This window comes from Geospiza fortis, unplaced genomic scaffold (assembly GCF_000277835.1).
Source record: "Geospiza fortis unplaced genomic scaffold, GeoFor_1.0 scaffold37, whole genome shotgun sequence".
In the NCBI taxonomy this organism is placed as follows: domain Eukaryota; kingdom Metazoa; phylum Chordata; class Aves; order Passeriformes; family Thraupidae; genus Geospiza; species Geospiza fortis.
The window spans coordinates 549862-576577 of record NW_005054449.1 but is presented as its reverse complement, the minus strand read 5'-3'; the positions used below and the strand labels follow the sequence as shown (position 1 = coordinate 576577).

Sequence of the window (26716 nt, the reverse complement as noted above, 5' to 3'; positions counted from 1 at the left end):
TGGCGCCGCGGGCCCGGGGCCGTGAGGACTCGGGCCGGGGGCTGAGCGCGGTGAGCCCTGAGGGGACAGCGCCGCGAGGGGACAGCGCCGTGAGGGGACAGCGCCGGGAACACCGAGACTGCCCCGGGGTGTCCTGTGGGAGGGCTCGGGCCTGTGCTGTGCATCTCGGCCTAATTTACCCCAAACTTTGTTCTTTGGGCATTGGAGCCGCACAACCTCACAACGCCGGGGTCTGGCTGAAGGCGTTGGGGCCGCTGCTGCATTGGCTGCGTTTGGTGTTTGTGCCACTTCTTAGTGCCACCAACATCCCTAAATCAGTAGCCCAGCGTAGGAATCCTATTTGGCTTTAAGGTGGTTTCTATCATTTACTCATTCCTCCATACTTCAAATCCTGGGGTTTGTTTTCTCTGCTCCTTAACTGGAGAAAATAGATGCTCTTTTGTTGTTGATTATTCTTGAGTTCTGCAGAAGGATTTGCATAAATGCACTCAAAGCTGAGCCACCTTCTTTAAAATTAATCATATGTCCAAGTCTTTCTGTGGGTAAGATGTGAAATGCTCAACCATGTGGTAATAACTCATTCTAGATGACATGCAGAATTTACTGAATTCTAATAAATTGTAACAACATTTGGGAACAGTTTGCTTTGCATTGGAGAACTCCACAAGACTCAAGAACAAATAATGTTTGTTGGAGCTGTGCCCAAATAATCTGAGGTAAAATCATGGTGTAAGTGGATAAAATACATTCAGAAGGTTTGTTTTATTACTGAGCTGATTGTTAGAAGAAAGAAAAAGGTAGAGTCCTTGCTTTTCACTAAGAGATTTATTATAGTTGATACTCAAAGTGTGCAACTAGTACAGAGGTATGTGATTGTATCCTGTTATTTCAAGTGCATTAAGTGTGTACTGAATGCTGTGAATTCACCTCCTGAGACAGTCACCACTATTGCAAGTTGTTGGATATTTGATGTGGAAAACATGTTCTTCTTTTTATTCAGCCTGGTCATTTGGAAAGAACTGTCAACATGGAAGATCGTGAGATCAGTTTTAGTGAGGGAGAACAGGAAATATCTCCTCTAGTGTTTCTAGAGGAGGAAGAAGAAAGACAAGAAGAGGAAGAAGAAGAAGAGGAAAGCAAAGAAAGAGAAGAAGAGGAAGAAGAAAGAGGAAAAGAAGAAAAAGAAAGGCAAGAAGAGGAAGAAAAAGAAAGACAAGAAGAGGAAGAAGGAGAAGAAGAGGAGGAAAAAGAAAGAGAAGAAGAGGAAGAAGAACAAGAAGAGGAAGAAGAGGAAGAAAAAAGAGAAGAAGATGAAGAAGAACAAGAAGAGGAAGAAGAGGAAGAAAAAAGAGAAGAAGAGGAAGAAGAACAAGAAGAAGAGGAAGAAGAAAGAGAAGAGGAAGAAGAGGAAGAAAAAGAAGATGCAGCTGACCAGCTCTTTGACTTGGAAGAACACTGGGAAGGTGAAAATGAATTGTTTTGATAACTCACAAAAAACTGACATTAATGTTAACTTAATGTAAGATAAACATGTTAGATCATTGGCCAGAACCTGACAATACATTATCCTCCCTTGTCCCCCTCCCTGTTCTTGTCTGGGACTTCCCACGTAAATGGGATTCTTGGTGACACTTCCACATGAAGGCAGAGAACATTCTGCTGTTCATTTGCAGGTGTGTCATAGTCCTGTGTGTTTTGCCATATGAATTTTTTAATATACACTGCAGTAATGCTATAAAATGTCATGTCTGATTCTCCACACTGTAACTTGACAGCAAATATAGAAAGCTTTGCATTTTAAAATTCAAAGTCTCTTTATTAAGCTGTTGTTTCAATATCTGCTAGAATATGAGCTTGAAGAAGAGCTGGATGTTGGTGGCAAGATGGAAAACAAGGACACTTTTGAAGATGCTGGAGACCAGTCTGATTCTAGCATGTAAATACCTTGTTCCAGTTCAGACAGAATTTCCTCAGTGGTACTGAGTGACTTGTATGACATGGCTTAAACTGGTTTAAAATGTTCCTGTTAAATTGTAAACTATTGTTCAGGAATGCTAAAATTGCAAAGCCAAGGTGGGATCAAAGGAGCCCCAGGCATTTTAAAACAAACACACATCATTAGTGCTTTAAATGAGGGTATGAATGTTCAACATTAGATATCCAATACTGAAAATCCTGGCTTAAGTCTATGCATGCAAACTTCCTGTGCTGTTTGTGTTCATGTTCTTCATTATTTATAATGGTCTTATTTGTAACAGTTCTGCTAGAATTAAACAGAAAGCAGGGATGTAAGGATGTCAGACAAACTTCAGTTTCACATTGTTTCTTTGTTGGTTGTGTGTTCCAAGTCAAAGGCAAAGCTCAGAGCACTCTTTGGGCAACATTGGTAACATTCAGCCTCTGAAGTCTGCAGACAAAATTCGCATATCAACCTCACTGAGAAGCCTCCAATTGCTCGATGACATGGCCAGGGAAAAGAAACTGATGGTCCAAAAAAACAGGTTAGTGTTTAAACAACCATAATCCATCAGCACAAATCCCCAGCAAACACTGAGATACTGTGTCCATCATAAATACTGTTATGTATCTGACAGGAATCCTGGCTGTGAATCTTAACCCCAAAAAGAAGAGTTTCACTGAGAAAAGAACCTACAAGACATAAATGATGTGTTTGTTTCTTGCAGTGACACGCTGAGTGCCTGTCGGCTGCGGAGCAAGATGCTGGCAAAGCAGCTGGATCATGTAGACATGGAAATAGAGAGAGAGGAGGAGGCTGGCAATGTGTAGGTAGAGAGTATTTCTGGATACCAAGGATTACAGGCATCCACTATCTTCATCTGTGTGTAATTAATGAGATAAGAGCAGGAAGAGGTGGAAACTTGGGAATGGGTAGGAAAGAGGCATTTTTTTAAATACATATTTTAAAATGTAACAACAGGTACTAAACCAGCCTAGCCCACTGCTGTCAATCATGTCAATCTTCTATTCAGTCTGATGAATCAAGGTGCTGTGACACTCCTGGAGGTCATGGCCTTGTTTCTGGTGATTATTCAGTCAGGATTTCTATATATGTGTGCATATATATTTTTATAAATGCACACATACGTGTGCCATTCTTTTCTTGTGTTGTTCTGGAATGCAGGAACGCCTTTCAGGAGTAGCTCTGCATACAGGAGTTGCTCTGAAACACTTGTGCTATCAAGTGGGAGGCAATTTACTGTACTCTTCACATTTGGTTTAAATAGAAAGCAGTGGGTGGCTTGTGTACCAGGAGCCAGAGGCTTGTGAACAAACTTCGCAGCTGCATTTCTAACCTGTGTTAATCTCCAGGTTAGAGCAGCGATGAATGAGAGAGAGGAAGGCAGGTTAACTGCCAGAATGGCAGAGCTGCTTAAACAAAACTGATGAGCTGATGCAAATGAGCCTCCTGAGGTGGTGCAAGTGGGATTTCAGAGACAGTAACAAATCCCAGCAAAGACAGAAAAGCAGTGTAGTGTTTATCCTTATGATGGGTCACGTGGAGAGGTCTAGATATGGAAAAAATAGCAGTTCTCCCAATCTCTTACATTTAGCAAGTGACTAGTGGAGTGAGAAGGCTTGATAGATTTCTGGCTTCTGAAGTTCAAAGTCTTTGTGTTTTAGCAATAATGCAAATCCTGGCTGCCATTAGCACTGCCAATGCCAATAGAGAAATGTTGAATTTAGAGGAGCTGCTGCAGGTAGAAGACCCAATTTTCATTTAGAGGATGGGAGTTTATGTTGAGTATAGTCAGGCCACTGTCTGTGGATCCTGTAGCACACTGTCTGCTAGCTCTCTTGGGGAGAGAAGGAAAATAACTGTGTGGGAATGCTGCAGTTGTAGGCTAAGTGTATGGAATATTGTAGTACCATTTTAAAAGCAAACTCAGTCTAGGTTCTCTAGGTTCACCTACGCTTATCTTCATAAATAATACTACTTTTATCAGTTGGAGAAGTGAATAGTTGCATTAAGCGCGGGTCAGTGCTTTTGAAATTCTCGTCTGTTCCTTTCGACCAGTGTGTAAGAGTTTAAAGAAAGCTCTGCCTCAAGAATGGACACTTAGAAGATTAAACAAAAGGCTGCATAAATTGCTGGGATTCTGATAAATAAATCTGAGCCTTAGAGCTGAGCTTTGTTCTTGCTGATCTTGCAAGGGGGGCTCTGTTCACATTTCTTCCTGATGGGTTCTCTCTAACGTGTGCAGTGCAGCCGTGTCCCGCCTGCAGGCCGTGAGCAGCCGCCTGTGCACGGAGCTGGAGAGAGAGAAGGAGCTGGAGCTGAGACTTGCTCTGACACTAAAACAAAACTTGTAAGTGAGGGGATGAAGAAAGTGTGCAGGGAATCAATCTTTATTACCTTCTTCATATGCTCTTGGATGGATTCAAAAGTTAGTCAATAGAGAAATTGCTTGTAAATACTGAATTACATCAATCCAGAGCAACTTTTAACCTGCTTGGTTCATCCCTTATGAAGTTGGATGATGTGGCTCAAAACCCAAGTTAGCTTTGCACATGTAAATAAAGTTTTGATTTTATTATGAGAGGTGCATAAATTGTGACCTAAACAGGTCTCATTTGAAATGTAAAATAAGATGGACTAAAGTAAATCTGTCTGTGCATGAGCATAAATACTTGTAATTTATGCCTCTTAGTGGTTTTATAGGGCATAAAGGAAAAGATAGAAAATGAGCATGATGGAGACATTGTAGCAGTACTGTGTATTTTTATGCCAAGCTAATATTGCTGCTTGTAATTGATTGTTCACACATAATAAATTACTTCTTTATATCAGACAGAATAAAACTGTCTTTTGCAGGAGGCAACAGGTGAGTGTGTTTATATTTTGGTACCACAGGTACATCAAAGGAGGAACAAAGGCACGAGCTTCTAGCTGTGATTAGCCAAGTGGTTAACCAGGATACAGTGTGTTCTGCTGCAGTGTTGTGTAATAGCTTTAAAATGCTTGACTTGTTTATTGTGTGATTAGCAATACACAGAACAGATTAATGTACTCAGCTCTATCATATCTGGTTCCTTCAGCAAAGCACAGAAGAATAAAAGCTGTGGCCTGTCGCTGAAGTTATTTGTTGTTGAAGGAAAAACTATTTTTAGAATTTTTCTTGATTTTTATATTTTCTTCTAGGTAAATGGGAGAAATACAAACTTGAGGTTTATTTTTTTACCTTTTTTGACCAATATTTTTGATGTCTTTGAAAGGGATATGGTATTAGATATGAGCCTTAGTCTGTGTCAGTAAAAGGGTTTGATTCAAAATATGTTTTTAAATAATAAAAGAAAACATGGTTACATGTTTATTTTCCCCATAGAGCCTTCCCTACTCAATTTATCACCTTAAAGTGAAAGAATATCAGTATTCCAGTGAAAACAATTCACACTTTTTTTAAAGGGTTGAACTGTGGCAGATAGAAACTGAACAGGAAAAACACGACATCCTCCGTGAACAACTTCAAAAAGATGAGGAGGAGCTACAGACGCAGTACCAGGAGGAGAGAGAAGTGAGGATTTGGAAAGAAAAAATAACAGCCCTGCAAGCAGAAGGAACACGTCGGACTCGAGAGAAGTAAGAGCCTCAAAGTCAGAGCCTGCTGCCTTTCTTGTTTTATTTTCAGCCAGTTCTCTGCTGCAGGTGCTGAGATTAGCTGGTTCAGATACTGCTGCTACTGTGTGTCTTAGCTGGGTGTGCTTCAGGCATATTTGATGAGGAAATGGAATTAAAATAAGAATTGGCCATGGCCTTGCAGTTATGCAAGTAAAGATTTCTGATCTATGGGAATAAACGTAATGAAAATGAAAAAAGCTACAAATGCAGGAGGTTTTATCATAGGAAATGAGGTTTATTGGGTCAGACTAACTGCATGTGTCTGCAGGGCTGTTGGCCTTCAGGACCTTCTGGGCTTATGGTGAAGTCCATTGAGATTTCCTGGAGCAGAAGCAGACACCAAAAAGCACAAAAGTGCTCTCTAAAAGCAGAGCAGAAGTGTGTCAGTCTGTGGCTTTTGTGAAGTTTATCACTTTGTCTATAATGTGGGGAATGTGGAGAGTGGACAAATGTCCTCATTTCAGCACATATTAATAAACTCCCCAACCCCACCCTGAGGTCTCATTGTGTTGGAATCTAATTTTCCTTAGTCCTGCTGCAACTGTTGGTTTGCCTGTGTTTTGCAGAAGAGAGAAGGAAGCCCAGAGAGAACGTGAAGAAAGAAATAAAAAACTCCTCGAGGATGCCAAAAGGAACCATGAGAAAGCAGTCTGCTTCCTGAGGCAAAGCATGGCAAGGTGGGGCTTCACTCCTTTCCTGTTGTGCATTCTCTGCTGGGTAAGACTTCATCCTCCAGTCTTTGAAAAATAATGTAATGTTTCTGTAAGTTGTGTCTTCTGTTTCACCTGGAAATCTCGTGCTAGGTACAGTGTGGTGAGGCATTGAGATCTCACAGAGCAAAAAGGATGTGGAAAGAAGAAAATCCACTCAGTGTTCTAGCATGGCCTCCACATTCCCTGGAGTCTCTGTCATGAGGGCTCTGACCTTGGAGGCATTGATGATGATTTGAAGCATTTTATGTATATATGTGTCATTAACTGAAGTAGTACAGCTAAAATCCAGGTTTGAAACCTGCCCTGTGCCATTCTATGTCCCCTCAGAAATGTGGTAAAAAAGCATCAATGGATTCATGGGCCATTTCTTTGTGCTGCAGCTCTGGTTGATTTTAAATTAGATATTCTTTCCTAGGTTGATGTTTATGTTATTACTCTGGTGTTGAATTATTTTGCTGCTGAAGAAACAAAACATTCGTTACTTATTTTTACATATATGTAAATATATCCTAATATATAAATAATAGGACTTAATTGTAAAATGATTGAAATAATTGTACTGTTTCTATGCTGTTTTATTTTTATTAGATGGTGTGTACAAACTGATCATAATTAAGAAAAACAAAATCAAATAGATTTTTTTTCTTGACAAATATATCAAACATATCAATCAATTATTTTTCTGCTTTCCCATTATATTTACTGGAATATTCCCAGGTTTGATTCCTGCCCACATATTTCCAACTTGTAGAGTTTTCAGGGTTTATTTTTAGTATGGGTACATTTGCTTGGCTTGTAAAAGTTTGCCACATAAGGTTTAGATACTGCTTATATGAGCAACACCTGAATTCTTTATTTTAGCAGCCAGTCATATGTCATAACATGAAACACATTCTTCATATCCAAAATTTAAAAAAAAATTAAAGTTGTTGAGCAAAATATTTGAAAACCTGTTGGCACTTGGAGTTTGAGCAGTGCCATGTTTGCAGGAGGCTGCAGCTGTTCCCCTGTGCCCACAGCCAGTGCCCACCAAGCAGGGCTGCACAGCAGCAGTGCCTGCTGGCAATTACTCCTTGTCAGCTCAGACATTCTATTACCAAGAGCTTTCCAGGATGAGAGCCTGAAAGATTTTACTTTGCTTACAGAATTCATGAAAAAAATGCAAAGGAAGAAGCAAAAGCTCAGGAGCATATGGAGAGAAGGATCCAAGCTGTGCTTTCCCTGAAAACCAGCATCACTTCCAACAGGGTACTGCTGCTGGGCTGGGATGGCAATGAAGTCACTGCCTTGGGGGACTGCTGGCTTCTAATGCTCAGTTTTCTTTGCAGAGCTGTGTGGTGGTTTTTGATCACATCACTGACCAAACCCTTTGAAACTGAGGAGAATTTAACCATTGCAGGGATCTGTGTGGGCAGGTTTTGACATTCTGCTGATGCAGTTTATTCTGTCAACAGTCTAGTTGTTCTGGGAGGGGAACTCTCTGGGAAATAATGCATACTAAAAAAAGTTCTCTGGAAGTTCAGCCAGAAGGATTTCCAGTTATTTGGATCCCAATGCAGAAATATTCCACATGGAGAAAACATATGGAAGAAAAACAGTTATTTGAGAATTTAAATAGTATAAATTAGGAATTTCTGAGCTATGCTGCTTTGCTCTTCTATTTATGTTCTGTAGGATATGAGGGAATGATCTTAATTTAAACCTGATTTGTTTAGAACTGTTATCTTTTCATATTCCTTCACTGAGCAGCATTCCAGGGGCAGGCTGGAAGGGTAGAGAAGTAGCCTGGACCTAGTCAGAGCTTTCTGAATCTCAGCACCCCATGGCTACAGAGAATATTACAGATGATACCTTCTGCTTCAGAGACATCCACCACAAATGGATGCTTGGATAGGGGGAGCAGCATTAGATCCTCTGTTTTATATTCTTTAATATGTGAATCAAATATATAACTGGTTTGGGTGACTCTCATAGGAAAGGCTCCAAACTCTCCAGATTTTGAGCAAAGCAAAGGCCTTGGAGGCAAAGAAGGAGGAGATGAAAATGAGAGAGGCCATCCAAGCAGAAGGAGGCAATGTTGTCAGGGAAATTTTTCTCCATAAACGACAGCAAGAGCACGAAAAAAGGAAAGAGAGAGTAGCATATCCATATCAAACTGTACCTGCTCCCTGGAGCTCAGTCAGGTCCTGAAGGCAGAACACCTCTGATGGTGCCTGGAGGGGGTGAACTCCCTCTCCCACTCTGTGTGTGACATTTGCACAGTCTGTTCCTGGTGCCCTGAACTCTGCCTCAGGGGTGCTCAGAGCTCCAGAGCCCTGTGGGTGTTCCGTGATCGACTCCTCCAGGAGGGGAGTTCAGTGACCCCAAACTGGAAACCTGAAGTAACTGTCCTTCTTCCTCCCCTGAACACTGTGAAAGTCTGTATCAGCCTTCTAAAACACTGTAACTGAGTATATTTAGTCTGCAAAAATGTATAAACAGCCTCTGAATCACTTGGTGTCTTGGCACAAATTACCACTGAACCCAACTTGCTATTTAGCTAAAGGACTCCAAGGGAACTGGGTTGTAGTTAATATTATTGTTAAACAACCATGGTTGGGTTAATATTTCTTACAACTTTGGATTACAGAGCTTTTAGAGAACAGCAGAAGTCGAGGAAAATGGAGATTGTGTCTCGAATTTTACAAGAAAGAGCTGCTACTCACAAGCACAGAAAAAGTCAGTCCCCTACTAAGGCAATTAAGGCTCATGGTAAACTTGAGGATCCTCTACTGCAGAGTAGGAAAGCCTGGCAAAGTGAGGAGACCTGCAAACATGCAGATGGAGAAATATCACCGGTAATCAAAAGCATAGGAATCAACTCTCTTTAGATTGTCTTGTTTTGTTTTGTTAAATGTGCAGGTTATTGAATTCTGTTTAAAAATAGCACAGGCTACAACCAAACATGAGACAGTAGAGAACAAGTGGAGAGTATAATGTCCTCATCAGATCTCTTAATATCTGTAAGTTTCCTTTTCCTTTTTCTTGAAGGAAATATAGTGACTTTTAATGTAAAATTTTGTTTGTATTCAGTGTTTTAGGAGGGGATTGGCCTAAGTTGGCAGCTTTGGTCTCTGAGCCAAAGGCCAAGAGGCCAAAAAGCCAACCACCTGTAATTTTTGTGTTAAAAGATCTCCTCAGAAATTGGTAACTGTTGAAGTAACTGTAATTTTTAATTGTATCTTCAAACCTTGTGTTCTTTCACCAAAGCCATGGTGCCCTCCATTAGTTTGTTCCTTGGCTGGGGAGGGAACTGCTCCCCAAGGAGAGAGTTCTGAGAACAGACGCTGGGATGTGCTCCAGGAAAGTGGTGATGAGAACACAGAGAAGGACAAGACCCTCCTGGTACCTGAGTTCCCAGGACTTTGGAATCTGGAATTTGACTTGCGCAAGGTAAATGTTGTGATATCTCCTGTTAGAAACAGAAAAGAACCTTGCTTGAAACCAATAATTGTGTGTTTTGCAGTTAAAATGCAGACATTATGTTATTACAGAGATGCAGAAATTCAGATGTGAGAATATCATCAGTCATTGCTGTTTGACACTGTTCTGGAGGAGTTTGTTCTCTCAAAGAGAAAACAGTGCTTTAGGTTTAGTTCAGAAATCTGTGAAGACATAAATCACATTATGTTTACTTCTTTGAATTTAAAAAAACTTCAGAATCCATCAAAAAGAAATCATGTCAGTACATATTCCTAGACTTGCATGGAGAAGCACTGGACCATAACTGAAACATTGCAGTGAAGTCAGATGATTTTTTTTTCTCAATGTTTAATAAGCTGAGAAGAAAATAAAACCCTTAAAGTGCAGAAAAGCTAATTCTGCCATGAAAAACATGATTTTGTAGTGTTGGGTGATGAGAAACTGCAGAACAGACAGCTGAGAATCCATTAAATTCTTCATGTTGAGGTTGGGATGCTGAGTTTGACTGGAGAGAGCCAGACAAAGGCTGGCCAGGTGCTGGAAGGTTCCTTTTGCAGATTTTTCTACTGGAGCTGCAGATTTTATGGTCACACACAGATCTGGTGCCTTTTCTGCATGTTCCTTTTTAGGTGCCCAAAGCAGAAGTTACAACACAGTTGGCTGTCAGGGCAATAAGGACACAAATGGCTAAGAAAAAAATGGAGAAACTCCAAACTGGAATTCTTCACAAGCAAACTGTGCCTGCTCAGGAACATAAGGGCTGTGCTTTCCACAGCAAACCCAGCTGCATTCATTTCAAGGTCGGTGGCCATTCTGTATGGAATTGTAGAGAGGAATCTGCTGGAGGTATATCCCAAGGTCTTCATCAGAAATCTGTTGCAGCCTTTAATAAGTCTGTAGTGAAATTTGAAACAGCTCTTGCCTTTTTCTCTCACAATCTCTTTGTTAAGTGATAGATTAAATAAATTACTTATTTTTACTGTACAAACTTTAAAATACTTCCTTTTCTTAGGGGAGTTGAAATACTGTCAGAAAGGTGAGCAGATGATGAAATCTCCTGTTAGATTGTGTTGTGTGTTTTTTGAAGGGCAGCATGACTGATACTTGTATATTGTTTGTAAACACATTATTACTGTAAAATAATGTCCTTAAAGAAGTGGTGACTCCCATGCAGGTAAATTTCAGTTAGTTAACAGAACTGTTAATAACTCACTTAGACCATGAATGTGACATCATGTCTCTGACACTCACCTGGTATGTTTGGCATTCCAAGGATTTTGATGTTGGTCAAATCTACAAAAAGAAGATAATTTTGACAAATGCATCCTACACTGTTAATTACTGCAAGCTGGTGGGAATCAGTGAATGTCTCAAGGACTTCATCAGTGTTCAGTAAGTAAATTCACTGCAGACTTGTTTTACCTTTGTACCACAAGAGCTGGAACTCAATTCTGCAGCAATTGAAATTTCTGCTTGTCATGGGTTAACCCTGCAGGCAGAGAAACTCCACAGAGCAGCTCCTCACTCCCTCCTCAGTGGGATGGGGGAGAGAAATGGAGGGGGGGGAAAAGTCAAACTTCTGGTTTGAGATAAATAGAGTTTAATTCAACAGAAAAGGAAGAGAAAAAACTGATGAAATAAAGGAAATCAATCCCAGAGCAAAGAACACTTAAATTGCAATCCTGTGGTCTTTCCCATCAATCTATTCCTGTAATCCTACTGCCAGGTTATGTAATGAAGCACTGGGTCTGGTTGAGAGATTGCAAATTAATCTCAGTTTAACTATATTGATAATTTTTATCTCACTGTTTATAAATAAACAAAAGGAGATATCCACAAAGCAATCTTAAGATTTTATTGTCCATTTTCATGTTATTAATAATTTGATCAGCAGAGCACAGACCTGTGGACACTGATCCTACACTCTATAAAGCTTATCTCAGGTAGAACCAGACATAAATTTTTTGTTACAAAATAGTTTTGCCAAGTATTTTGAAAATACCCAGCACATCTGCATTGTCATGGTGTCACTGTCCTCGAAATCAGTGCACAGGTATTTACAAACACTTGAGAGCTGTTATCAGTGACAGCACTGGATTTGCTGATAAAAGCTTTATTCCAGTGCTTAAAATGAGCAGTATTGCACCCCATGGAGCCTCTCCTTAGCAGAGTGGTTCTGTGTGGGTTTCTGTGTCTGACGCTTTGTGCTCTAAATCAGAACTATTTTATCAAGGTAACATTTGAAATAAAGAACCATTCCTTAAGGTCCTCAGGAGAAACTGCCAGGATCTGTTCAGAAGTATGCAGGTGCTTATTCCCTGTCCACATTTTAAGCTCCTGAATTCTGAACTGTTTCCCTTTCTGAAAAAGTTTCATTTTGCTTTGGTTTGGGTTTAATTTTGTTTTGATAGAGCTGTGAAGGGTGAGTGTGTTCATGTCTCACTTGGCTTAGGGGCTCCCATGGCTGACAACACTTCCTTATCTCCTCTGGCTCCTCTGCCAGGCTCCAGGAGTGCCTCAATAATTTCATTTACAGTGCAGCTGTGAGATGTCTTGTCTTCTGATGGGCATTTTCCCTGCCTCACACAGACCATGAAATGAGTGGCAGATTCTATTCAAGATAATTTTGATACAGCTGGCAACAAGCAGCACATTCTCTAATCATCTGCAGCTCCCTCCTTGAGTTTTTCCTCTTCATTTTGTGTTTGGACAGGGGAGATGTTACAGAGCAACATTAAAATGGATAGTGGGAGAAGTTGCTTCCTAATTGTCTGACTGGGCAGTTCCACCTCTTCTTGCTGATTTTGAGCTTCAGCTTCACCTCCTTGGCTGCAGTCCCTGTCTTGCCTTTTAAAAGCACTTTGAGTCTTTCTGAATAAAACCTTAATAAAGAATCAGCCTTTGTTGTTTCCCAGTTGCAGCAGGGTTCTGGAGCCTTTCATTAATCTGTCACTCATTCTGACTTTTCTAATAATTAGTCCAAGTGAGGGGGGAAAAAAAAAGCAATCTGCCATTGTTACCAGAGCAGGAGCTGGGTGTTCCATCCACAGCTTTAATTTGGAGTTTTATGTTAATTATCTCCATAGTTTTGACCCACCTGGCAAAATGTCTTCTGGGATGTCCTGTGAATTCCTGGTAACATTTAAGCCAATGGTAAGTGCACAGTGAGGAGAGTCCTAGTATAGGCCACTAGTCTGATTAAAACCATCATTAATTGAATTTCTTAACTGTTAACAAGAAAAAAACCCCACATTTTTAGAAGAGATACTGTTGCACATGGACAGCTGTGTGCATATTCAAGCTCTGATAAATTGTCATAAGGCAAATTCTGAGGGCATGTTTGGAAAAATGCCTCCAAATGAGAGCAAGTTTCCAAATATTTATAATCTTGCCCAGCTCAAGTTAACCAAGCTGTCACAAAGACTGTTTTAAAGTGAAAACATGGAATCAGTAAAGATACATTTTAATATGGTACTCAAAGAATGAGTGAAAATATTTTTCATCAGGCTAAATCTTCTGAAATTACTTAGGGTTTTTTTCTGTTTTGTTTTCTAGATAAATAAAGGGCTGGAAGGAGCAGTCATGTTTATGGCCCAGACAGGTTCTTTTTCTGTTCCACTGAAATGCACAGTCAAAACCTGCATGGTAAGAGACTTCTTTTAAGCATGTGGATAATATAATTATTATTATAAAAAGCTGATGCTCGCTTAATTGACATTAGTGCTATGTAGGCCAGTGGTAATTAATGGTTTATTTTCTCACAGCTGGCTCTGGATAAGGAGCTCATTGACTTTGGCAGCCTTGTGGTGGGAGAGACAATTTCACGGCCCATCAGCCTGACAAACAGCGGGGCTTTGGGAGCCAGATTCAGAGTTCGGACGTCAGCAGGTGCCACAAGTACCCTCAGAGCAACAGTAAAAGCTCCTCCTGCAATAGTGGTGGGTTCAAAAGCACTTCCCTAAAGGAATAGAAATGTTCTGCTTTGGAAAATGTGGTGGAGTTTGTGCAGTCTTTGTGCAGAGTCACAAAGCAGCTCAGGTCAGAAAGGACAGGGAGATCATCTGGTCCAACCTTTAGTACATTTGGGTTTGTATAAATATGATCTGTTAGACCCAAATATTGGAAGGTAAAAGCAATTATCTCGTGAGGCATGGGGAAACCAGCAATGCTGATTTTTTAAAAGTATTTTAGTAATTTATGTCACGATTCCTATTTTCTCCACATTCATGACAATTAGGAGAAAATACTTCAGTTAAAAGAGGAGATTCTGACAGAGTCATTAAAAATCTCAACTCGTGGAAGGCAGAAACATGTGAACTGCTGCAAAACTAGCAATCAAGTGAGGGGTGTGATAAAGAGAGGGCTGGTTTCACCAGACTTAGTTTTGACATAAAACTGCCTGGGTTTCCACTAGAAAAATGTTGGTTTTGTTAATTGTAAAGTAACTGGCACTACACTGCACTGCTCCTGTTCCATTATTTACCTGTGTGGGGCAGCCAGCAAAAAAATTCAATCTGCTCATTGATAAAGGTCTTGTAGAATGTGCAGTTCTTGGAAAGCGCAACACATTTCTCCATTTATAACATGGAACTGTTGCAAGAAAACACAAATCTGATTTGCATGAAACTTTTGCTGGGTAGAACTGGAGCCTGGTGCAAGGCAGAGGAGCAGCCATGACAGAAAATCCCTCTCTGTGTTTCCCAATAGATCACTGAACATCTCAGTGACCCTGAGGAGGAAGATGAAGGCAGCGCAGACCCTGTGGCAGCTGGGGATCCAAACCAGAGCTGTGCTGAGCCCAGGGAGGGGGTGACCCCCTGTGCAGCCCAGGAGCCCAGGAGAAGCAGTGCCACAGGTGAGGTGATGCTTTGGAACACAGCCCTGCGCTTGCCCAGGCCAAGCTTTAGCCACCTGTAATCTCCTGCAAAGAACTGAGCAGTTCAGTTTGCAAAGTTACTCAGTAAATGAAGTAGTTCATCACTGCAGGAGTAATGTTATATTTCTTTGTGTGCTGCCTCACAGAAAATGACTAAAAATAATGTCTTGACACCATTATATCAAAAGCAGCAGAGAACCTCACTGCTCATTAGTGATCACAATTCAGACTCAGAAGAACACAGAACCCAACCAGCTTCAGAAATTGCAAAATTGTTAACATCATCCCTGTCTCAGCAACTGAATCCCCACTTCTCAGAATAGCAATCCACATGACAGGTTTATTTTTATAGTCTGTAATTCTAGGAACAAGGAAGCAGAAAGATGAACCTCCTCAGACATTTTCCATCTCATTCCTAATGTTTACTATGTGCTTAATAAAATCCAGTCTTGTAGAAGAAAGACTTTCTTAATTTGCTTCTTATCTATGTTCTTTAATATTTCTCCCCAATACTGATTCCAATTTCAGGAAGCTGAAAGTTCCATGGAATGGTTGTGGGTGGTTTTTGCAGGTCCTTCTGGCTGCATTCCTTTATCCCACTGAAATTGCTCTTGAAGGCCATCCCCACTTCCAGCTCAGTCTATATTTTTGAACCATTCATGTTGTTACTCAGTGGAAGGCTCAGGTAGAATTCCAAACTAGACTAAAGCTGGATGGCCAAAGAAATATTTCCTTCCAGACATTCCGATTTTCCCATCATGGCTATACATGCCTGGATTTGCCATATTGACTCAAATTAATGTACTTGTGCTTTGTTGGATGTTGGTTTTGATGGACACACCCAGCATTTTATTTTGTTTTGTGTTTGTTTCTTTCCCCAGAACAACTTGGTCAAGGAGAATTAAATACCAGATCAGATGTGGACACAGACAATGCTGATAATTTAATGAAAGTGTCTCCTGAAGAAATACCAGTTGAAATTATGCTTGGAAAGGTAATGAATGTCCTGAGATCCAGACAAGATTTCACTAGGCTGAGCCTACATCAAATAAATTGCTCTGGGAGAAATGCTCAAGTTCATAGTCATTCCAAACCACTGGAGATCACTGTATCACAGTTAATTCCTAAAATGAAATCACAGCACACTTTCCCCCTTTCTTTTGATCTATTGGGACAAAAGGTTTGATCTATAGAGAAAAAAGGTTTAACCATTTGTTCTAAAAAAGGTTAAAACCTTTTAACATAAAACTTTTTGTGGCAATTCACATTTGGCACAATTAATTCTTTTTTTCTGCTATAAGGTTCTGTGGTTAAACAAAGTCTGGTGACAACAGACAAGAAGGGGCAGGAAGAATTTCTGGAAATGTCAGATTTGAGCCATATTATTGTTCTGATTCTGATTTTTCCTGTGCACAGTGAGTTCAGTTTAGTTACAAACCAGGTGTAGTGGAGTGTGTGTACAGTGATGTACAGCCTCTTTATTTCAATGCAATTTCTAGAGTTTCACTGTTGTTGCTCAGGTGACTGAGGGTGAGATTGGACCCTTCAGCTCAGTGAAAATCCCAGTGCTGTTTGTCCCAGCTGTTCCTGGGGATGTGAGGGCAGAGTTTGTGATCCTGTTTGACAACCCAGACTGCAAACCAGTGAGTGACCTGCTTCAAAACACATGTGAAATAGTTTAAAATCTTCTCATTTGTGCTCTTCTCAAGAATGATGTATTAGGTGGTTTTATGGGAGGTAGCTTTGTAAGTCATAGCTCTTATTTCTGATGCAGGATGTTTATTAAACCTGCTAATTCTCTTAATTTCTATGCAAATAATTCTGATATTCCCATTTTATCAGACATCCTATTGGAAAACATCTCATGTCCTGGAAACAAATGTGGAAGTATTCTTCCTTATTCCCAACCCACCTAGTTTATTTTCTTTCTGATCTATCAGAATTGGAATTATTTAGCAGGCAGTAGTGAAGCTGATGTGTGAAAGCTGGAAGAGATGACAACTTTAGTTACCACTTCAGCATATTGTGATTCTAAATTTTATTGGGAGCCAAATTCTGCTTGGAACAGTTCACAGAAGCTTGCCAAAAATTAAAGACAAACTTCCCAGCAGCTCAGCAGCCAGTCTTGGCTGTCCCTCGGGCTGCAGAAGGAGCTGCAGATCCTGGGAGGCTCTGTGGTCACCTTCTCCTGCAGGCTCAGCTTTGCAGGGCTGAGCTCTGTGGGCCCTGGTGCCAGGCCCGGGCACTGCAGGGAGTACAGCCCTGTGCTGCAATCCCTGCATTTCTGTGCTGCAATCCCTGCATTTCTCTGCTGCCTTCCCTGCATGTCTGTGCTGCCTCTCCTGCATGTCTGTGCTGCAATCCCTGCATTTCTGTGCTTCAATCCCTGCATTTCTATGCTGCCTGGATGAGCTGCAGCCCCAGGGGAGCCTGGACTGGGGCCCATCCACTTCAGCTAAAGGCACTTTAAATAATTCTTCTCAATGTCATGGGCAGATGCTCTTGTTTCATGTTCCCTGTCAAGGAATTCAACCCAAAGTATAATTGTGTCTTTCTGCTGGGGCACTGTAACATCTTGGGTTTACTTTGCAAATGATTTTCCTAGGTCTGCCTCATTAAAGAACCTGTTGCACTACAAATAATAAAATATTTTACTCAGCTGAATTTATAGCTCCAGAAATCCTTGCTGGAAGTCTGTAAGAATGTGAGACTGACAGAACTAATCCCCTGCCATTGCTGCCCTGCCAGCTGAGCTTCAGTGCCATTGGAGTTTCTGTGGATGTGCCCATCTGGGTGCCCCAGCCCAACGTGGACCTCAAGATCTGCCTGTACGGGCGGCTGTACCAGGACAGCGTGGAGGTGCGCAGCAGGTGAGCTGTCCTGGGTGCCCCTGGCACTGTGGGTGAGCTGTCCTGGGTGCCCCTGGCACTGCCCCTGGCCCTGGCACTGCAGGGGCACATTCTCTGAGCCCTCAGAGCTCTGGAAAATTTGGGCATCCTGCTAAACCAGACTCCCAACACTGAGCTGTGAGGTAGCTCCACACCTCCCCACCCCTGCCAGATTCCCAGTGTTGTTCCTGTTCTTGGGGAGAGCTGGGAAGCCCCTAGGGAACAGCAAATCCACAGGTTCCTCGTGTGGAATCTGCACACTAAATGTTTAGAGAGATAAATGTATCTAAAATTAATCAGCACATTGGGCTGATTCAGCCAGGGAATTTGATGTAGGACTATTTTGTTGTTTCTCAGCTATTTTGCATTCAATTAAAGTCCTGGGGGGACTTAGGATCTGGAAGCCAATTTCGTGAGAGTCTTTCCAGACCTGGGACTGGATGCTGGATAAATCATGTCAGTCCTTTTGCATTCACTCTAAAATGGGGAAAGAGCAGCTTTTCCTGGCCCATTAAGGTCTCCACTGGAAGGACAGATCCCTCTGATTGCACAGAGGGTGAGCAGACAGTGATTGACAGGGGAACATATCTGAGTGTTTCAGAGTCCAAGTCAGTCACATCTGAGGACTGGTTCTGTTTGCACTGTGATATAAAGGGAATATTCCAGCTCCTTGGCTTCTGGAGATTTCCTGCTATTAAAAGTACTTATGGGAACATTTAGTTGTCTTCAGGTGCTGGGTGTCTTCCCTCCACCTAATGCAGTCACTATGGAATTCTTATTTTAACAATTTGCATTTCTTAGAGTCTATTTCAATAGGATTGGGGTGGGTTTGTGGGAGGGTGGGGGAGAGATTGGTTCTATGGAAGGCATCCATTCTAAACCTCTTACCAGAATTACAGACTGCAGAGATTCTTCACAGTTGGAAAGAAATGAGTAAAGCTGTTATCTCAGAAATTCAGCTTACAGATATGACAAGCACAAGTTGTTATGTAAGTGATTTTACTTGGTCTAGATAACCCAGGGATAAAACTTATAAGTATAGAAGCAGAATAACTCTCCTAATGAAACTTAAGAGTTCAAGGGGATCTCAAAGATAGAAGCTGTCAAATTGCTTAGGGCAAAACTTCTTAACTGAGGGAAAAATCCTGCTGATCCTTTGCCAAGTTTCACTAAATTAAGAGCACGTAATATGTAGTAGCCTGTCCTTAGCACCTTGGCAAGTCAAGGCTTTGATTTATCACCCAATTTCCATAATTAGGAAAAATTGTCTGTTATACAGTCAGGTGGGCTGAAATTCAGTGTATTTCATGTGCAGGAATACCGTGTGTCAACTTTTTATCCTACAAAAGTGGATTGATTTCATCCTTCTGTTGTGGCCTGAGCAGATTCTCCCTCCAAGAGCTCCTGCCACTTCCCTTGGTGTGTCAGGAGGAGGATTCCTCCTGGAGCCTGCCTGTGCCTTGTAGGCTGTAGCACAAGGGGAAGATAAAGTTTCCAAGAGAGTCAGATACCTCTGGAACCGGAATGTAAAATATTGCTAATATTGGTTTTGTTCTGGGTTTTAGTTGTTTGGGTTTTTTCTTGGTCAAGAAGACTGTGGTAATCAGGCAGCAAAAATAAGCAGCATAAAGGGTGAAAGTGTCTTATCAGAATTGTGTTCAATATAAATAATTTTAAAAAGTAATTTCTTCAGCAGGTTATAATCTGCACTGATTTAATGAAGTAGTATATAATTCTCTTAGATTGTCAACAGTCAGAAATCATTGCAGGCTCCCAGCCCCACTTGCTGTAGCTGTTGATTTAGAGGAGACCATCTGGCCTGACAGCTTGGAAACCAGTCCAGGGGAAGGAGAATGACAAGCTGAAATATTTGTAAATTGCTCGGCAATTTTGCACTTAGGCATAAAATTCCAAAGCAGGGGATGGTCCATGGCTGTTGCTGTGCTATGATAGGGCCAGAATTCAGTAGACAGGCAGAGGATTCCTGGCTTCCAATGTGCCATTCCCAGGGCAAATTGATCCCAAGATTTAGCAGAGGAGCGGGCAGGACCAGCTCAGCCATGCTGTGACTTCCAGCCCTGCAGAATCTCTGCTGGTGGAGGACAGGTCACATCTGCTTAAGGAAATCACCAAGGTTCAGTCATCCTATTGATCCTGACAGAGCCAGTGTATGTTAGGACAAATAATCAGCTGATATTCCACAATAGCTTGGCTCTGACTGCCCCTGACCTGGCTGAGCTGTGCTGAGCTCTGACAGTTCTCTTTGGATCAGTGTGAGGACTGTTTGCTACAGCTGGGTTTGTTACAGAACTTCCAAGTCTTGTTTTCTGTACTTAAAAGAGAACACAACTGTGTGAGCTTGCTGTGGCACTTTTCCATGCCCATCATTTTCAAAGGAAGCTCGGGATCGTTCTGATTACAATGCAGGGGTGGGGGCAGGAGGGCTCAGACTCCACAGTCACTGAAGTGGCCTCAAAGGCACCTGAGCACCTCTGATGTGTTTGCAGAGCAACAACCACGCTGCGTTTGAAGTTTGAGGTGTGCAGAGAATTGAGCAAGCACATGGAGCTGCTTCCAAAAACAGGCTACATCCAGGCTCAGTCATCCTTCAGTGCACAGCTCAAGTTCCTACCCAGGTAACCAACATTAATCCAATCTTTCAGGATTTCAGCCAGTGGCAGTGGAAAAGCTGAGCAGGGTTGTTGCTCCCTCCTGCTGTCCAGGCTGGAGCTCTCAGTGCTGCTGCAGTGCAGGGCTGCTCTCCCCTCGCCCCGTCCCCCTGGAAGCTGCCAGATGCTCCAGGAGGAAATGAGCTTGGCTGCCAGGGCTGTGAGGCAATGTGCTCCGTTCTGTGGGCAGCTATTCCTGTCCAGGAGGGAGGTTATAGAGGCAGGTGGCTGCTTCATGGATCACTGATTGAATAATTTCTGGACAAGAACTCCTGTGCTTGCTAATTAAGGTGAGAGTGGTTGGGCTTCCTGTCCATATCTCTCCTCCCCAGGTACATTTTTCTCCAAATGATGAAGGTATTGAATGAATTTCACATGGTGTTTTATGTAACATCTGATGCTAAAAGCTTTATCACAGCAAGTTTTGTCTCTCCATTTTATGAAACATCTACAAATACAAACATAGCTCAGTGATAGGAAACAATTCCAGTTTCTAAAAATTTAAATACCAGAGCTCCCATCGGCCGCTGTTCATTTTATTTACCTCATCATTGCCATCCTAAAGAATTTAGCAGGAGATTTCTTTTCAAAAAATAATTAATGACATATGGAATTCAGTGTCTTTGGCTTTGACTCTTGCTGCCAAGCTGCTGCTTCTTTGATGTGGGTTCTTAGTCCTGTGGATGTGTGTTTGGATTCTCACAGATGTGCTCAGCACCTCTGGATTCTATCCTGACTGCAAAATTGTCACCAGGTTTGTATTCAAAGAACTGAAAGTATTTACAGTTCTTGCAGCATCTCAAATCCCATCAGATTACAACAGTAACATGGTGACACATCCCAGTTCCTGAACCTCAGCTGCTGCGAGGCACCGTTCCCTCTCTGAGGGGATGGAGACAGAGCTTGGATTTAGAACCTTAATCTTCCTTTAAAAATGGGGAAGCTTCAGAAAGGAGATTTGATGAGATTAAGGCATTTCTGACACACGAAAGAAGTATCTGGCTGTTTGAGGGTAGAGATGATTTAAAGACCCGATGCAGGGGGAGTGCTGGGAGCTGAGGGAAGCACTGAGCCAGTGACACATTTCCGTCAGGGCTGGCAGTGAGCTGCCATTAGGAGCTCTATTAATAGAGCAGCTGTGGTACAAGTGACACAGAGGGAAAAGAAGCCCCCAGTCAGCAGTGCTGAGGGAGCAGGAGCTGCCTGAAGGCTTGGGAAGTTCTCCTGAGTGTTCTGTGCACACAGACATTCCTGGGCAGGTGTTCCCAAACCCAGCTCCTGGGAGCTTGAACAGTTCCTGTTCAGTTGAAGGCAAGTTCTCTACTCTGCTGCCTTTCAGAATTCCCAAACAACTCATCCCGTAGTTCCCTGCACTTGGAACTGGTCCTGGCAATCTAAATTTGATTTGTCTTTTGTGTTTCTCTTTAATTGTGCCATTTTCATAGAACTTTCTGAAGGATTCCAGGACCTTTTCCCCAAGGTACAGCAGCTAATTTAGAGTCCATCCCTGTGTCCATACAATTATAAGTATTTTATTCCCTATCTGGATTATTATGAAATAGATTAATTTCTTCTGCTATTCAGATGTCCTGTGACAAAGTAAAAGCTTATTCTCCATCCTCCCTTGCACTTAACCTCAGTTCTATGTGTAAAGAACTTCCCAACATCTTTGAACATCACCCTTATTGCAAAATAACAGCAAGATTTTGGATCACCATGGTGACTGAGTGGGTGTTATTTTTATTCTTTAACAATACATTAAAGAGTTGCAGGCAATTCCATGAGTAGTAGTAGAACATGAGCACTGTGGAGACCCAAGAAGAGGAAGCAGCTCACTCTGGTGCTCTGAGATATAAATAGAGCAGCAGAGCTAAAAATGCTCCAGGTTTGTATTGTCTTGGCTTGAAGCTCTGGAATGGAGCTCGTGACAGCAAGATGCTTCACCTACAGAAAACCTGCATATTCCTTATCAATTCTGAGGCTGGTTGGTGATCAGGCACTGCTGGGCTCCAGGTTTGTTCATTTTATATCTCTGCTTTGGGGTACAAAGTGGTTCTGCCCCAGGCTGATCGTTAACCTCAGAGGGAGCCACTGCCTTGGCTGGGTTGGTGGTGTGCTGGGGCTGCAGCAAAGATGCACATGGTTTATATTCTGATTAGAGTGTAAGCTTTTAATTTTTCAGAATTTTAATTGACTGGATAGCATTTAAAAAAAAATGATAAATGGATGCTGACCTCTGTGACCGCCCTTAAAATCCTGTGTGTGTCCAAAATCCTGTCTTTAAAAACAAACAAAAAAAAATCCAATATAACTGTACAAGGTCAATCATTCTGACATCAGTGCCTTGCAGCCCATGCCCTCCTGCTCAGAGCATTGCCTGGGGGTGCCAGGCTGAAGGAAATCTGGGACAAATCCAGAATATTCTTGACCTGACTGCATCTTCTTTCCCCTGGTCAGGAGGTGACTTCACAGGTCACTAGTTTTTGATTGGCATTTTCTTCCACCATTCTTTTTCCATTTTCTCTAGTATTTGAATTTATTGTACAAGCAGAATTTTAATGAGAATTCCCTTCAGTGAAGAACTGGAGTTGATACTTGATTGGTGAATCCTCCAATTTGAGGACAATTAAATGAAGACTAAAAGCTGTGAATAATAAAACTTTCAGACCTTAAGTAACAGGATTCAGTTTGTTTTTATTTCTGTTCATAAATAATCCATCCAAGTTCATTATTCCCCTTAGTGAGAACATAGTCAGAATGTTTTCATGGCACTGACTGGATCTGTACTTTTGGGTTTTCAGGCAGTCCCTTCCTGAAGATGCAGGGAGTTATTTCAATGCAGAGACAGGAATCCTGGAGGCCCCAGTGACAATCCTGATCATGGACAAGGTCAGGGATTTTTGTGATGCTGATTACCAGACTGACAATTTATGTAAATTATTTTAGTGAATTTTCACTTAATGATTCCTAATTTTAGATTAGTTCTTTACTAATTGAGGCTCTGTGATAATAGTTAAAGATGCTTGAAGTGCTGATACAGATTTGATCGTTTTTTCTTGTCTCATATTTGCAATACAGAAGTTTAATCCTTTCTCCTCAGTGCTGATCTCATGTTACTGTCAAGGAACAGAGTAACTTTTTCTTGCACTTTTCCTTTTGGATGACATTTCATTTAAATCCTGTCCTCACAACCCACAGATGGAGGTTTTTATCCAGTTCTCTTGCATTTGTTTCAGGCTATAAAAGTTAATTTTACTGTCCATGCCATTGTTACTACTTCTGATTTGGAAATCAGCCCAGCACAGATCAGCTTTGGGTACTGCACGATCTATGAAGCTGTGCAGGCAAATGTCACCCTAACAAACAAATCCATCTTGCCACAGGAGTTTGGATTTGTGGGACTGCCAGAGGTATGGACTTATCCCACACACACCCCCTCTGCTGTCAAAATAGATTTCAGTGTCATGGGAACGTGTTCAGTGTGAGTGTAAATAAATCATGACTGGTTCCTGCAGCCCCATGGGAATCCTGCTGCTGGAGTTCTGTCCTGGAGTGTGTGAATCTCCCTCTGCATTTGCCACACAGTGCAAACCCCTGGGAGGAGATTTTCCTGTTCCTCACCTTTTCCTATCAGAATTCCTGGGTTTTTACACCAAGAGATCTCCTAAAAGAACACCTGGGACACTTCTACCCCTAAATAAAACTGGCTTGGGGCTGTGGCTGTGGAATGTGCCCACTTTGCACCAAATGCCCAAAGGCTTCCTTTTGAAATGCTCCTTGGAACCATCCCAAGCCATGCCTGGGCACTTTCTGAGTGGTTGGAAATTGATGTGGAAGCACAAATTTAATCACAGGAGCTGCTGGGTTCATGTGGGCTGAGTCTCCTGAATATTTTTTTGGAGAAAATTTCTTCTTCCAGCTCCATAGAGCAGGGTGAGGCGATCACAGTGTGCAAGGTTGGGCACGTTGGCATCAGAGCTGGAGGAAACTGGCAGTTAACTGGGCATTGTCGTGTTCTCAGCTGGTTTGGGGATTAAAATCAAGGAGTAGCTAGAAGAAATTGTTAAGTTCAGCTTCAGGAAAGCTTTACTACCCAGGATGTGTTTCCTGAGGAGCTTGAAGTGTGCTGGGGAGACTTTCTAGAATCATCTTCAGCTCAAGCACAAAGCACTGCACAGCTGTGGGTGTGGAACTGCTCCTGCCCCTGCCTCAGACAGGAATCAGCTCTCAGAGGCTTGGGGCAACTGCTGGGATTTCATTCAGTTTTCTATGAAGAGTAAATAAACATTGCAAGGTGATTTCCACAGATGGGAAGGAGCTGGGGAAGGGTTTCTCCAGAAATCTGAGTTAATGGATCAAATGCCTTTTGAGTTACTTTGGGATGAGAAATCTGCCCCTCAGACTCTGGGCACTGACTCAGACAAAAACTTCTCCCTGGAAGGTTTCTCTTTTCCTGACAGTTCCACATTTAATAACTTTTTTTTTAAATCTTGCCAATATTATCTTAATTTATTAGTAAACTGATAATTTAATTAATAATTTCTTATCCTGCCATTTTGAAGTTTGTTGAAGTTCAACCCAACGATGGATTTGGAATTATTCTTCCCCTGGAAAGCCTGACACTGGACATAATCTTTAAAGCCACCAAGGCAAAAGAGTACAGCTTTGAGCTCACCTGCAGGACAGAGATCAACAGGTGTGTTCATGGATGGACAGCAGGGAAGCTACAATCTGAATTTCACTGCTCACCCTGCTCAGAGATTGAATCCCTGCCTGCCCTGGGGAGGTGAGGCTGGGATAAGCACCTGAGGCAGGTGGGAATTCTCAGTTGCAGAAGTTGCTCAGTGCCTGTTGGTTTCATCCCTGCTTTTCACATCTGCCTTCACTGAGATGACTTTTCCCACCCCTCCTGAAGTTTATCCTTGTCCTACACCAAAGCTCCAGCCCCTCAACCTGCAGAGCTCTGCTGCTTTTTCAGCACAATTACTGAAGGAATTCTTTTTTGTAAAAATGCTCTATGCTTTAAGCCATTGCTACTGCAATAATGATGGCATAAACTTTGATTTGACTGGATGTATTTCCAGAAGTTCACAGAGGAAGAATTCAAGCAGGGACTCTGGCCAATTGTGCATTAAAAATAGATAGTATTATTGTTCATCTTTAGGCAAAATTCCCATTGCAAGCTTGAAATTCTGCTTAAATAGGGACTACAGGATTAGCTCCCTATTTTCCGGGCTGATTAAGACACTATTTTATGCTGAGACAATTTATCATGTGTTTATTTTTAGACAATTCAAGCTGTCATGCAAAGCAGTTGGAGTCCACCCACCTCTTGAATTGTCTCATTCCTTGGTTCAGTTTGCTGCTACAGCCCTGAACTCGGTGTCTTCAGCCACTCTGGATGTGCTCAATTCCCACGTGGATGGGAGCCCCCTCACCCACCGTGTCCCAAGGATTGGCACTGGCAGCCCAGTTGGCCCCACTTCCTTTGAATTCCACGTGCCCCAGGACTGTCCTGTGACCATCACACCTTCTGTGGGAACTGTGCTGCCTGGGCAGGTAAATTCACTTTAAATGTTGGGTGTTCTGCCAAATCTTTGATCATCTGCATCCTTACAAAGGCTGTCACATGTAAACACAGCTCAAAACATCAGTTGTTGTTAGAATAGCTGGAATATTTTGTATTGTTTAAAAGAATGTTTTAAATCAGACAGGAGGGTTAAGCACCAAATCTGGCTAATGCCTCATGGGAGTGTGTGGGAGATTTTCCAGGGGTCCCAGGACCAGGGAAGAGATGAGAATGTTGACTCCATGTTTCAGAAGGCTTGATTTATTATTTTATTATATATATACTGACCAGACAGTCCAAGACAGCTGGACTGTGATTGGCCATTAATTAAAAACAACCACATGAGACCAATCAAAGATGCACCTGTTGCATTCCACAGCAGCAGATAATTATTGTTTACATTTTGTTTCTGAGGCCTCTCAGCTTGTCAGGAGAAAAAATTCTAAAAAAAGGATTTTTCATAAAACACGTTTGTGACAGGAGCGTTCTGTCCCCAGTGTTGTCATTGTGATTTATGTGGAGAATGTTTAAATATCAATATTGCCCATGTAAACCCAGCCCACTGCAACATCCTGGACATCCAAAAGAGCTGTGAGTGCCCTTACCCTGAGGATGCTGTGACTCCCTCTGAGCAGAAGTGAACTGGGTGTGCACTATGTGTGCTCCTGCTGAGCTCTGCAGGTGTCCCATGAGCCTGGGGGCTGAGCTGTGCCCTCACTCCTTCCGAGAATCACTCCTCCTCATCACTCCTTCTCAGGATCTCTGCTGCTCACAGTGACCCCGAGATGTGTTAAAGTCTCTTTTCCCAGCCCAGTGCTCAAAGAAGGAGTCAGAACTCTTCAGTTCTCCTTCTCAAGGTTGTTTATTGTATCTTATCTATAAAATTCTTTCTCCTGGCCTG

General features: G+C 42.0%; 1 protein-coding gene across 1 annotated transcript in view; it reads left to right on the top strand.

The window, feature by feature from the left end:
* The first annotated feature begins 1372 nt into the window (after nt 1-1372).
* Nucleotides 1373-26716, top strand: part of CFAP74 (cilia and flagella associated protein 74) — a 34546-nt gene continuing 9202 nt past the window's right edge. Inside the window, exons 1-25 of the mRNA XM_031062509.1 lie at nt 1373-1463; nt 1846-1936; nt 2355-2501; nt 2685-2783; nt 4224-4328; nt 5426-5599; nt 6205-6315; nt 7497-7599; nt 8326-8483; nt 8981-9188; nt 9601-9783; nt 10443-10613; nt 11087-11205; nt 12900-12966; nt 13369-13458; nt 13578-13751; nt 14521-14668; nt 15571-15683; nt 16210-16332; nt 17438-17559; nt 20085-20213; nt 23048-23135; nt 23483-23656; nt 24809-24942; nt 25535-25805. Of these exons, the coding sequence (XP_030918369.1) occupies nt 1884-1936; nt 2355-2501; nt 2685-2783; nt 4224-4328; nt 5426-5599; nt 6205-6315; nt 7497-7599; nt 8326-8483; nt 8981-9188; nt 9601-9783; nt 10443-10613; nt 11087-11205; nt 12900-12966; nt 13369-13458; nt 13578-13751; nt 14521-14668; nt 15571-15683; nt 16210-16332; nt 17438-17559; nt 20085-20213; nt 23048-23135; nt 23483-23656; nt 24809-24942; nt 25535-25805 (3264 nt within the window). The 5' untranslated portion in view covers nt 1373-1463; nt 1846-1883. The remainder of the gene's footprint in view (nt 1464-1845; nt 1937-2354; nt 2502-2684; nt 2784-4223; nt 4329-5425; nt 5600-6204; nt 6316-7496; nt 7600-8325; nt 8484-8980; nt 9189-9600; nt 9784-10442; nt 10614-11086; nt 11206-12899; nt 12967-13368; nt 13459-13577; nt 13752-14520; nt 14669-15570; nt 15684-16209; nt 16333-17437; nt 17560-20084; nt 20214-23047; nt 23136-23482; nt 23657-24808; nt 24943-25534; nt 25806-26716) is intronic.